Source organism: Pezoporus occidentalis, unplaced genomic scaffold (assembly GCF_034315485.1).
Source record: "Pezoporus occidentalis ecotype Australia unplaced genomic scaffold, CSIRO_AGI_Poc_V1 ctg4, whole genome shotgun sequence".
NCBI lineage: Eukaryota > Metazoa > Chordata > Aves > Psittaciformes > Psittacidae > Pezoporus > Pezoporus occidentalis.
In genome coordinates this window covers 9446571-9459227 of record NW_026915724.1, presented here as the reverse complement: position 1 = coordinate 9459227, position 12657 = coordinate 9446571, and the positions used below count along the sequence as shown (strand labels likewise).

The window sequence follows — 12657 nt, the reverse complement described above, 5'->3', positions numbered from 1 at the left end:
AACTAAATCTTTGTTATTCGTTGTGTCCTCTGCAGTCCTGTATTTTCTTTCTCTATTATGGAAGAGAATATGCATGTCCAATGTCATATTTGTCAAGAACAGATAAAACTGCCAGCTCAGACTTCATAAAATAATGACAGAATAGTAGCACTCATGGCTTTAAAGAGTAATGTAGGAAATTTTATAGATTGATCTTTTTGGTGTTATATATAAAATAGTTACATATAGTATATCTTAAAGATAAGAAAATAAAGACTTTATTTTGCAAAAATATATGTTAAATTTTATTTAGGAATAAAACTTGTAGAGAAAAATATGTGTACAATATAATTGACTTCTGTGAATACTTACTCCAGTAGAAATATAGCTCATCTGCAAATTCACAAGGACTTTTTTTTGTATAATCCAGATTTTGTGTCAGTTTTTTAATAGGCCTGTTCAGGAAGCTAAATCCTTCATCTGAAACTCAAAGGGCTTTTCTATATCCTGAGCTATAGCACCTTAATCTTTTTCTTATAGATAAAATTTTGTGTAGCAATTGTTTGGATGTTCATTCTCTCCCAGTTTTCTTTGCTTCACTTGGCCCTCAAATGCCTAATTCTCTGCTCCTAGTTATTGTTCTTTTTTTCTAGCTGACTCTTGTAGTCAATATGGTTTTTACTGGTAGCATGATTTTTTTGGTACGTCATTGTACTTGGCAGCAACTATGGAAAACTATGCAAGAGAGTTTTTTGTTTGTTTTCAAAGCCCCAGATGGGTCTGCAACTTTTGTCTTCAAGTTGCATTTTTGATGTAACCTTTCCAAGACAAATTCGTCTTGGAAAGATAGCTTATAAAATCACAAGAATTAAAACAGTCTTACTTGTGGCGTTTTTATTCTGAAGACGGTTTCCCAAAAATGTAGATGAATCCGTTCATGAATAGTATGTTTCAAAACCTCATGCCTTCAGGCCCAGTTCAAAAAGGCCCATTTCAACAAATACACACATTAAACAATGTGTGTTCTCAGTGTCAGTGTGCGTACTTATGTGAGTTTTCCCATTGATTATAAAGGAAGATGAGCGCACAAAGAAGACAGGCATGCATATGGAAGAACATGAATATGCTGCAAAGATTTCCATTAGAGAAGAAAAAGAATATTCCCTGGCATCTATTCATCATTCAAGTCTGCTGTATGGGGAAAAATTTACCTCTTATAGAGTTAGCTTAAATGAAAAATCCCCATTCCAATAGCACAGTGATTAAAATCTTCCCAGCTACTGTTCCCTTCATTCCCATTTACCTGCCTAATTCCACTAAATTAACCATGAATTTTAGTGAACATTAAACTGCTTCAGATTTTCAGAATTATTAGACCCTTACTGTTCGTCCGTTTCATTGGGAGTTAGGTTCTGGATCAAAACTTTCAACACAAGGAATAATTGATCTGATTTGGTTATTTCAGCCCATGAAGGTACTAGAAATGAACTCTTTACTCCTAGTGTGGGTATCTGATGTTTCCAAAATTACTTCCTATTAAACATAGCAGCATTTTGAAATTCATAATTCATAATATTAAATGGATAAGAAACTATCAGCTATAGCATGTAATGTTTAATTATGAAACTCAAAGTCAATGGAGTGGCATAAATGAGATAAATTTGCTTCCATTGAGATACAAAACAATGGCCAGACACACAAGGCTTAAACTGATAAATATTCAAATGCAGTGTTGTGGTTCAAGCCCAGCTGGCAACTAAGTGCTACCCAGGTGCTCAATTAACTTCCCCCCTCCACAGTGGGATGGAGAAGAGAATTAGAAAACAAATAAAAACCCATGAGTTAAGAATGGTTTAATAATTGAAATAAAAGTAAATTATACTAGTATTATAAAAATAATAATAGGAAATAGAGAGGAAGGCATAATGCCTGGATCAGGTGTCTTGGCTGCACTCCCTCCTGGCTTCTTGTGCTCCTCCTTACTGACAGAGCATGAGAGACTAAAAAGTCCTTGACTCAGAGTAAGAATTACTTAGCAACAACTAAAACATTGATGTGCTATCAGCATTGTTCGCAGACTAAAGCCAAAACACAGCACTGCACCAACTACTAGGGACAAAATCAACTCTATCTCAAGTGAAGCCAGGAAAAACAGATACATATTAACTAAAATATGATTTTGATTATTTTCATATTGCAGGTGGATATTTTCAAAATCAAAGCAGTAAATCTCGGCAAGCTGAACCAAGTTCTTGTTGGATTTAAGAGTCTGAAAAAAGGTCAGCAATGTTTTTCAGTTAATGTATGGTAATAATAATGTAGATTACCAGACTTAGGAGATCCTAGAGCTTGAGAAATGTCTTAAATTTAAGTTTAAAAATCACAAGTGTTTTTTTAGAAGTCCTAGAAAATTTGAAATTTATCTCTATTTTCTGCTTTTCATTATTTCTGTTGAATTATATGCATCACGTATCCAGCTGGGTTTTACTAAAACGTGCAAAGGATTCTTAGGAAGTGTAACAATATAAAATGATATGTGAAACTTTTCCTCATGAAAGTTACTATATATTTATGACTACAGTCAACAAAGTTTTTGTTTTTCAGGAAGCAATATGGCATCATGCTTTTGCAATTTTTGACATTATTTTCGTCCTCTTTATTTTTAGGTGATGGACATTTTCATTTTAAAAAATTTTTTAGGATTCAGTGCTTCTACGTAAAGATAAGAGAAAGTCAGTTCATCAGAATGGCAGTGGAACATGGAAGAAATGGCCTCATAGCTTGTTTTTTTCTTCTAACCCATGAGAAATATATTCTTTTTAAGGGATTGTTCATATGTGAGATTGAGTGACAGATAAAAAGGCTGCACTTCCTGCAGTATTTTTTCTTGTCTTCCTTCCGACTCCACAGCAGCTTTTGGAGTTAAAGAAAATTGTTCACTTCTTAAAAATAAAAAGCAACAGCAAAGAGCATCATGAATCAATATTTTCTTTAATACTTTGGCTACAATTATGGCCTATTGTTTTTTTAAAGGCAACAGAGCAGAGATTCTGCAGATATCCTACTTCTGCAGATAATGTAGATGATTGAAAACGATAAGATTGTTCCAGAGCATGATAAGCTGAGTCTCTTGTTCTTTTATCTTTATCAATAAAACATGACCATAAGATGACTCTGTAGGTTAAACTCAGAAAAACTGGTTTGGAGAGTATTTCTCATGTATTTCCTAGATGGCAACTTTAGAATGAATGGCAAAATTTTCATTGACTTCTCCAAGGCTTGGAGTATAACCAAGTTTACCAAGACTAAAAGAGATCTGAGTCTTCAAATGCTTTGTTTGCAGATAACCAAAACAATGGTCTCAATCAAGGGAAAACCTTCAGCTGTGCTTATCTGACAGCATAGAACAGCACCAGAAAGAAAGTTGTGTTGAGTGGATTTTCTGATCCTTTTTTCCTTTAGGACAGTGATAATAAAATTTCCTATGGGGGACTTCTTGTATCTAGGCATTTCACACAGGAGCTTTTCCATCCATTGGGACAATAATAGGTCATTAAATCAAATATATCCCTATGTTCAATTTCAGAAAATCTGTAAAAACTTTAAGACTTCTTTGCTTTGTCTAATATTTTGGAGTGTAGGGAAAAAAAGAAAAACACATATGCACACAGCCAATTTATTTTCAAGAGTCTTATTTCTACAAGAAGGTTGACAAAAGAAAAAAATTCATTGATTTTCTAAAGATAGAAACTTCTGACTGCATACACAGAACATTTTGTTGTTTAAAAGGTATTAATTAATAATGCCTTGCTTATTTTCAATCAGATGAGTGGTTCCTGGAAAAAATTGTTATAAAAGAAGTGTTCTACCCTTTTTCTGCACATGTTTTTGTTCACAATGACTGGATAAATAAACGCTCCAAGACAGATTTTGTAGAAGTGGCAATTCCACTCAAAGGTAATACCAGCAGAAATGTCTTTCTTCTGCATGAATCACTACTCCATGGCAGAGCAGGCCAGAACCAGTGCAAGGCTGCTTCACAATGTATGCAGAACTGAGCATTGGTACTCCAGTGGTGATGGGCAGGGGCCTGGACCAAGGTGAATCATGCTTTCTATAAACAAAGAGGAGGAACTTATGCCTGAGATGCAGAATATGGAAATGAATTGTAGTACTGAAAGAGCCTTCTCTGGCAGCATGTATCCCATCCTTAGAGTAATACAGAAAAGATAGACATGGCTTATGCATGAGTGTGACATGGGTTCATGAAGCAGCTGGCTTGGTTTTCTACACCTCCATTGGGTTAAAATGAGTAATGAGGGGTTTGCAGCTTTGTTGCCTGACTTGCCTGTGCTAGATCCAGCACTACCAGGCAAAGAAATCTTGTATCTTTTGGGTTATATTGCCTTATAACTTAGACATGGATCTGAATGTATGTCTGTTTTCCTTCAGAAACATCTGTTGCACCTCTTCCCATGAAAAATTTTGATACTAAAAGCAGGGGACGATGGCAAACATGGGTGCACTGCACACAACTACCAGAAAATGTTCCTGATATTCAAGTTGTTGTATTTGGAAGAAAAGGGAAATCCACTGCACAGAAAGTTCAGAATCTGAATGATAGTCCATTTTTGGTCAGTTTCTTTTTTATTTCACACAAATCTCATGAAACTGTTTCAATAAGAGTTGTAGTCAATGTACATGAAGTTATGTGGAATGATTTTTTATTTGTCAAAGTTAATGTTTATACCTCCATGTCTTAAATAAACAGCACTTGGAGATCTCAGGTGTGGGCTAATACATATCACTTATGAAAGCTCTCTTGAGCAGATGCCAACTTTGACATGGAAAGCCTCAATAACTTTGAATTAAGACTAGTAGGCCTCAACAGTAAGGCAATAAATAACAAATCTATTCCACACTTCCTTTATGTTCTGCTTCTCAGACCTCAATTAATACATTTTCACTACTTAGAAGCTGTCCGTCTTTACAATGAGCTTGGGCCTGGGCAAATATCTGTTCTGTAGTTTGCACATGAAATTCATGACAGCTTCTGGACAGGTGTGTGAACCTTGGTCATGATTTCAAAAGGTTTTTATTCTTAAACATGGGAAAAAAAAAGTCATCATCCAGCTTTTGCAGAAAGGCAATATAAACATCTCTTGCTCAACTGCTGCAAGGTGATAAGATACAAGGAGAAGTGTATGATACAACTTGTGGAAACCAGTCATCCTTTCTTTTGATCACTAAAGTAACTGAGAACAGAACCAATAGCCAGGGCTAAAAATCATCTTGTGTTCAAAATTTCAGTTCAAGTTTGAAAATAAAGATGTGATGGAGAGGAGATAAATAGGAAAGTGACAGAAAAGAATAGTAATGTGTTTTGGTTTGGAAATACAGAATCAGTCATACATTTCCTTGCTTCTCATATGTTGGCCTAGTCTCTGCAGCCAATTCTCTCAGTTAATAATAAACATAAATTGTGGTACAAATGGCACTTCAAATTAACTTGCAATCTTAATGGGACTTCCGCACCTTAACATTAATGTCCTTGACTAGTATTTTTACTTACTTTACTTGTCTTTTTACCTGAGCTTAAAGAGTGTCATGCAGATTCTTACATACTTTATTTTTCCTTTATTTTTCTAACAGTTGACTGTTGATGATATTGGAGATATAACAAAAATTTCCTTTGTGTTATCTGGTCCGTGCTTGGAAAGAGGAATTAAACTTCATAAGGTATGCTAAATACACTACATATAAACTTGTAATATTCTTCATAATACCAGTAAATATTGTTGAGAGATAGTTGTTAGTTTTGCAGCACACTAACAAGGCATCTTTTGGCTCACTTACCTGTTATCTACAGACGATTGCTGACAGTTTCCAGATCTCTTTGTGGGCAGATCTACCTTGTTTGCACCTGCTGAAGTGCATATAGCTATGCCTATTTACTGATGTGCAGATCCTTGTCATGACACGGAAGGCAACATTTTCTGCTGATGTTAAGAAATGTTAATCCCTCCCAAGAAATACCAGCAGTCTCCTGACACAGAGCAACCACCTTTTGGAAACTGATTAAGCTGATCCTTTAGTATTTATTCATTGCAACACACTCATCAGTGAGCCTTAAACATCTGATTGTAGTTTAATACATACTTAGGCTCTCTCATAAAAAGGGTTGGAGAAATGAATTAACGTTGTCAATCTTTATAATTCAACTAGATTGTAAATGTCTACCTTTTCCCAGCGTAGCTAGAAAGACCGAATATAAGGTGGGCCTGATAATACTTGGGCTTGGGGGGACTACTTAAACTTGAAGGTTAATGCAAAGAAAAACTGTCTCAATGAGCTCTGCCTATAGGTAAGAGCCAAAAAGCACTGTGGACTTAGCACTGAATTATTCAAAAGTCAGTATAAGAATGTTCTTCTGAACTGGGCCACACAGTACCTTAAGCCTGTTATGGATTTAAAAGAGCAAAGGGTGATTCTCTAAATGAATAAACAATCCTGAAACTGTTCCGATGGCAAATGCTAGAGACAGCTGTGCTCCATTCTAAAATTTGAATGGGTTTATGGTACTCAGAAGAACATTAAGTCTGGGTTTATGAGCTCTAAGAATTGAGGGGAAGTTTATCTTGTTCGTATTTTCTCCCCAGATGTGTTCTTTGTCAGCTAATTTTGTAGTCTCAGATTAGACTACAAGCATGGAAAGAACAGGTAACAAAAATTAATGTTTTGTTTTAAACACACATCTCCAGGCCATTTGACAAAGCATCCAACATGTTGACGCTATCCTCGATATATCCATTGTGTGATTATGTAATATATGATTTCAGACTCAGGAACTGCTGACTCAAAACAAGGCAGAAAATTCATAAATATAGTAGCTTGCTTTCTGCTTTCATTTCAGAGATAACCCTATGCAAATGGCTAAGTGATTTTAGTTTATGCTTTTCCATACTTTAAAAGTTATTTAATAATTGGTTTACTAGTAGCTATAAAGTGTTGCAAACTACAAGAAGTCAAAGGGTTACTATAGACCTATGTAGTCTCTTCTACTGATGCACTTACAACCCACAACGACATAAGCCACAATAATATATACTGCTTGTGCCTGCAATATGCTTATAACATCTATTACTCATTTATTAGCCTGTTTATACATCATTTATACATGGAAGCAAAATCTAAAATGTAACAACTTGGTTTTGCTTTACTAGGACACTTACAGTGCAGTAAAATAAAAGAGATGATGTGTAGAAATAGACTACAAGAGGCAGAGAGTATGTGTAAGCTCACTATGAATCAGTGGTCAAAGCCAGCCTCAATTGAAAAGAATTCTTTTCCTTGCCTTCTCCTTAGGTGAAAAAGGTAATAACCAAAGTTTCAGAAATTTCAGAAAAATACAGATTACAGATGAAACTGCAAAGGCTAAAAGGGAAATAAAATTCCTACATTCCTTTTGCCACTCCCCATTTTCTCTATTTTGGTGTTTACAGCAACTTCAGAGTACTGAAGTTTTTCCTGTTGATCTCCTGTGGTTTCCTGCACACTTCTGTAGAAAATAATGTAACCTGAGCTAAAATTATATCTCTTCTGTAACTTTTGAAGGTTTGTGTACCATAGAATGAGTTGCTTTTTCTTGCTTAAAAATAGAGTTTCTGGCCCTTTCCAAGATAGAATATAAAAAAAAATTTTACTTTCATATAGAATATAGAAACACTAAATGATTTGGAGATGAAATTCGCATTTAGATGTTATCTTACAACTAACAAGAGTTTGTCAGGCACATTTTATTTTAAGACCAAAGTCTGCATAAATTTACATGTCATTTTTATAAGTCCAGTTTCTACAGGTCATTTACCTGCATATGAATGTAAACTTTAGTCAAATTTTAATGCAGATAGGAGTTTGTGATACTTACTGATATTTATATTGATAGATGTTAGGGAGGATATGTTTGTATGAGAAGAAGTTAGACATTTAGTGTGAGAAAATTCAGTTACTGCAAATGAAAAAATGGGTAAAAAACTGGCTATAATTTTAGTGGAATTTAATACTATTAAAGAAGAACACTCTTTATTCAGCAATTAATGGTTTAATTCTGAAAATGGTCATGGGGAAATTTTTACTTTTATCTGAAAGCCTTGTGCCTGATCTTGTGAACCCCTGGCCACAAAGCATGAGCAGCAATGGAGAATGCCTTATCATTGCATTTCTAGGAAATCAAAGGCAAGATAGTAAAAATTTCAAGAGTGAAACTGTCAAATTCCTAATAATTTCAATTACATAGTTAAATTCTATAAATACTTACGCATTTCAGAGCTTGCATTTGAAGTTTATGTAAGGAAATCCATACTCACTGTTTCCTCTGCAATGAGGCACAGACTTTTGTTCCTGGCATTAGTGTTAGTACTGGTAATAAGTTACCACAGTGATTTTGCAGTCCCTGCTTAAGAATTTTAGTTAATTAATGTCTTGATGAAATCAAGGTTTTGTTTCAATTTGATTTCTTTTTAATGTTTTGGGTACAATATTCCTACACACAGAGATTCTAAAGGCTGAAGAAATAATTTCTGCAGACTTGCAGTCATTAGCATATATCAGGTTCAACCCTGCATGCAATAGTTACCAGAAATGTTTCTGCATATGTTTGATAGTTTGTTATTCTGTATTTTATAACCTGACCTAGTATGAAGTTAACAACCTGAGTTGCCCTCCGGTGAATCTGATCCTCACTTTGACTGTCTCAGTAGCTAGGATAGTTAGGTTCCCAAGGCAGTTGGCTTAAAGATTCTAAGTTCGCATATTTGGAGCCTAATTTGTTTAGTCTCCACTGAGTATTTTAAGCCAGGTGGAATGAAGCTGGGCCTAAGCTGACACCTTGTATTGGAATTCATTTTTCAGATAACTTATTTCCACAGAGCCCTGAAGGCCACTGGACACCTAATTTCTGCCAACTTTGAAAATCCTAGCTGATATATAGCAACTCACATGTAAACAAATAAAAAGCAGCAAAACAAATGTATTTGCAAAATGGGCATATGCTATTAAGATTGATGTAACTGTATTCATTTGACATTCTGAAATTGCAAGTGTATATGGGTCAATTTAATCTGTATCCTTCGCTGGTTCTTTACAAATAGGTCCTACGCCTGTGCCAATATGCAATGATGAATATACCTGTGAATATCAGGCTGCAGAATCAGCGGCTTGCAGCAGCTGCTGTAGCTATTTTGCAGGATCAGGGAGCTCTAATAAAGTGTTAGCAGGTGTTAATAATAGGAAAAAATGTCTGTTTCTGTTGGGATAGAAATCAGAAATGAAATAATTCACATAAATTATTTTTCTACTGATTCTGCCTGCAGCTTCTGCTGAAAGACCTGGACACTAAACAAGAGCTGAGCTTTCACAGTGAAGCTCAGTATCTATTTGGAGAAGGTGGATATGAGACTGTGACAGAACTAGCAGCAGTCAGACCAGACAAGCCACCACTCAGGGGTATGCTGCTGAACTAAAAAAATTAAATAGATAAGCAAATGCACACACACACACACAGAGTTGTGACCTGTTTAATGGAATTAACACAATTGGCAAGATTGCAAAGAATTTTATATATATTTAAAAAAAGCCACTCAAAATTGTTTTTAAAAAATTCATTCAATATACCTGCATAAGCTGTGTGGTCTTTAATAACGGTTATTGCTTAAGAATTTTTTCTGTTTTAAAACAACTATAATGCATTATTTTCACTAGGATAAGCAGCAATATGGAAGCCTGAAAAATGCACAAAGCTCATTTAGTACATTTCCATTGAAATTTTTAAAAACATCTGATTTACAATCAGTGAGGGACTAAATCAGTTTTAAACAAGGATGTGCAAAGTCATAATGGCATGAATCAAAAAAGGATAAACAATCTTTTTTTTGAGGTTTTCTTCAAGCCCTACTTCTGCCCCAGAAGCTCTGTTTCATTTCATCATTGTATCCAAAATATAACATCTTCTTTTGTTCTGATTACATTCGATAAAATATTTAGAAAAGAATTCTTATTCATTATACTCTATGAACAGAAGCCTTGGTTAAAATATTTAAAACTTTTTGCATTTAATATCTGACTGAAGGCTAGACTGCAAATGGAAATATATCTGAACTGTCTATTATAATATTTAATTCTTCATAGGCCTTACAGAAACCATAAAAAAAAACAAACCTCTGTCATGCTGCCTCAAGGAATATGTACCATATAACTTATCAGCCAAAAGTCATGGCAAGCCATCCTTTGTGGTGAAGAATAGTAATAGCAATGCATATCTGTATAAATAGTTGAGGCATTTTTGCTGAACATATTAATTAATATTGGCCGTAATTATCAAAATGTGCGACTAAACCAGAATTCAGCTGATCCAGAACAAAAAAGCACATTTCATCTGTTAAATCTGTGCTTTTTAATTTGATAAAATATTGTTAGAGTTGATATATCCTAACTCAAATTATGACCTTTCAATCCTATGAGAATTCAAAGCTTTTGACAAAGCCTGATACAATCAGTGTGATTCTTTCTTTTAGTTGATTCCAGTGACCGGTGGATAAGTCTCTAGTACATTTTCTTTTTCTGTAATGTAAGAATGGATCATTGCATTGATTCATAAAGGTCATTTACTTTCTAATGCTATACTTTGCTGTAGTGAGTTAGCTAGCAATCTATATGAAACTCAGGCAGAACATTAATGTCAATCACTATAACTTCATTCCTTGATCTTGAAATTAATCCTTTACCTAAAATAAATTGATTTATAATGTTTGGAAATTACATTGCTAAATAGTCTGATTTAATAATGTCTTTTGTCACTGATTTTTCATGACAGAAGTTCTTTACTCGATCAGTGTTCATACGGGAACATTGCCTGCATCAGGGACTGATGCAGATGTATTTATCACAGTATTTGGAGAACAGGGAGACTCCTGCAAAAGGAGACTAAAACAGTTGAATTTTGAAAGTGGACAGGTTAGTACTGATTTATTTTCCTTACATCTTTGCTTAATGTGTTTTATTTTATTACTTTCTTCCAATTCCGTATTTCTTTTCAATTATCAAATATAATCGTTGTTACACCATGGTAACCTGTGGAAAAGATGTGTTGCTTACAAAGTATAGACATTTTACCTGAATTGGGATTATGGTTTAGGAATAGTTCAAGTACGAGTAAATTTAAAACACACAAGCTATCAGTAACTGTTCCTAGAAACTGGAATTGAACCTAATGATACATGAAAATCCATGGCTTAATTTTCAGTTGTGAAGCTGGTATGGAAATATCAGTGTTGTTTCCTGTGACTGCTCCTTTAAAAGACATTTTTTTAAAAGATCTGTCTAGATGCAGTTGAAAGATTTTAAATGTGTCAGTTAGTATATGTTAGTTAATCCATTTAAATAAAGAATTGCAAACAGGTAAAGCTGCTTTTAAGCATGCTGCGACTGCTCAAGATAAATACTAGGAGAGATTTTCTGGTCAACCTTTGGTAATTACCAAATAAAGGTTTATATCTACGCAACACTTGGCACATACCCTGGACTCTGGACAGACATGAATAGGTAGGGTTTAAAAAGACCTTTCAATAGCTCAATTGATCGTGTACAATAAAGTAAATCCTCTATACTTATTGCATACCATTTATTCATATCTCTCATGGCTGACATGCCGTAGCTTTCCTAGCAATCTGTCCCATGGCTTTCCGAGCCTGGCCATTAAACAGTTCTATCATTATCTTTATATTGTCAAAATATTTTCTTCAGTTTAGAAACACAGAAACTAACCATGTCATCCTTTTGTTCCATAGTCATTGATATGGTCTCTTCCACGAATTTGTGTAAACTCTTTTTAAACGTGTAATGAGCATCCACAATCTCCTGCTGTAGTATGGACTGTACTTGGTCAGCAACCTCTGTAAAGCTTGCACATACTACTTTCATCTGCTTTCCCTGCTTTTACTGGAAGAAACAGTGAATGTTTTTTCCTTCTCTTTGCTGTTCTTGCTTTTATAGACCTCTATCTTCTGTGCACTTCTTTTGTTGCTGGATTGTTCATTGTTCCTTGTCTAGAAAAACGTCTCTTTAATCATTCTTCTTACACTTTCCTGTATCTTTTTCCGATTCTTCAGTAATACATTCTCAACCTCTTAAAAACTTTGCCATAACCGCCTCTGGTTCTCTTTTTAGTTCTTTGTCAGAGTTGTATTAGCTTAGCTCTAGCTACCATCTTCAGACAGCTGTTCTCTAAATGGGCTGTGTGATATAGTATATAAAGTACTTCAATGCAGGACACCTACATTAATTTCTAAGCTCAGTCACTGGTTCACCTGATGACCTGAATGTATCATTTTACCTTCCTGTGTTTTTCATTTCCCACCATAAAATGAAGATAACCTATAGTTTAGGCAAAAATGAAAAGAGCATATGTATTTCAATTTAATTTATTTCCCTTTTCATTTAATACTAAGGAAAATTAAATACTTCTTTTAAAAATATACTTAATCTCTCCTTTCCATGGCAATAGCATAGTGCTAAATTAATAATAATATTGTCCTAGTACCTAGTAAAATTATTATGCTGTCGTGGTTTAAACCCAGTCAGGTAGCTTGTTCACTCACTCCCAGTGAGTGGTGCCGAGCTGAC

General features: G+C 34.7%; 1 protein-coding gene across 1 annotated transcript in view; it reads left to right on the top strand.

The window, feature by feature from the left end:
- RP1 (RP1 axonemal microtubule associated) overlaps positions 1-12657 on the top strand; it is a 217828-nt gene that overhangs the window by 149745 nt on the left and 55426 nt on the right. Inside the window, exons 39-44 of the mRNA XM_062633144.1 lie at positions 2180-2258; positions 3805-3936; positions 4432-4613; positions 5632-5718; positions 9351-9483; positions 10850-10989. Coding sequence (XP_062489128.1) covers positions 2180-2258; positions 3805-3936; positions 4432-4613; positions 5632-5718; positions 9351-9483; positions 10850-10989 — 753 coding nt within the window. The remainder of the gene's footprint in view (positions 1-2179; positions 2259-3804; positions 3937-4431; positions 4614-5631; positions 5719-9350; positions 9484-10849; positions 10990-12657) is intronic.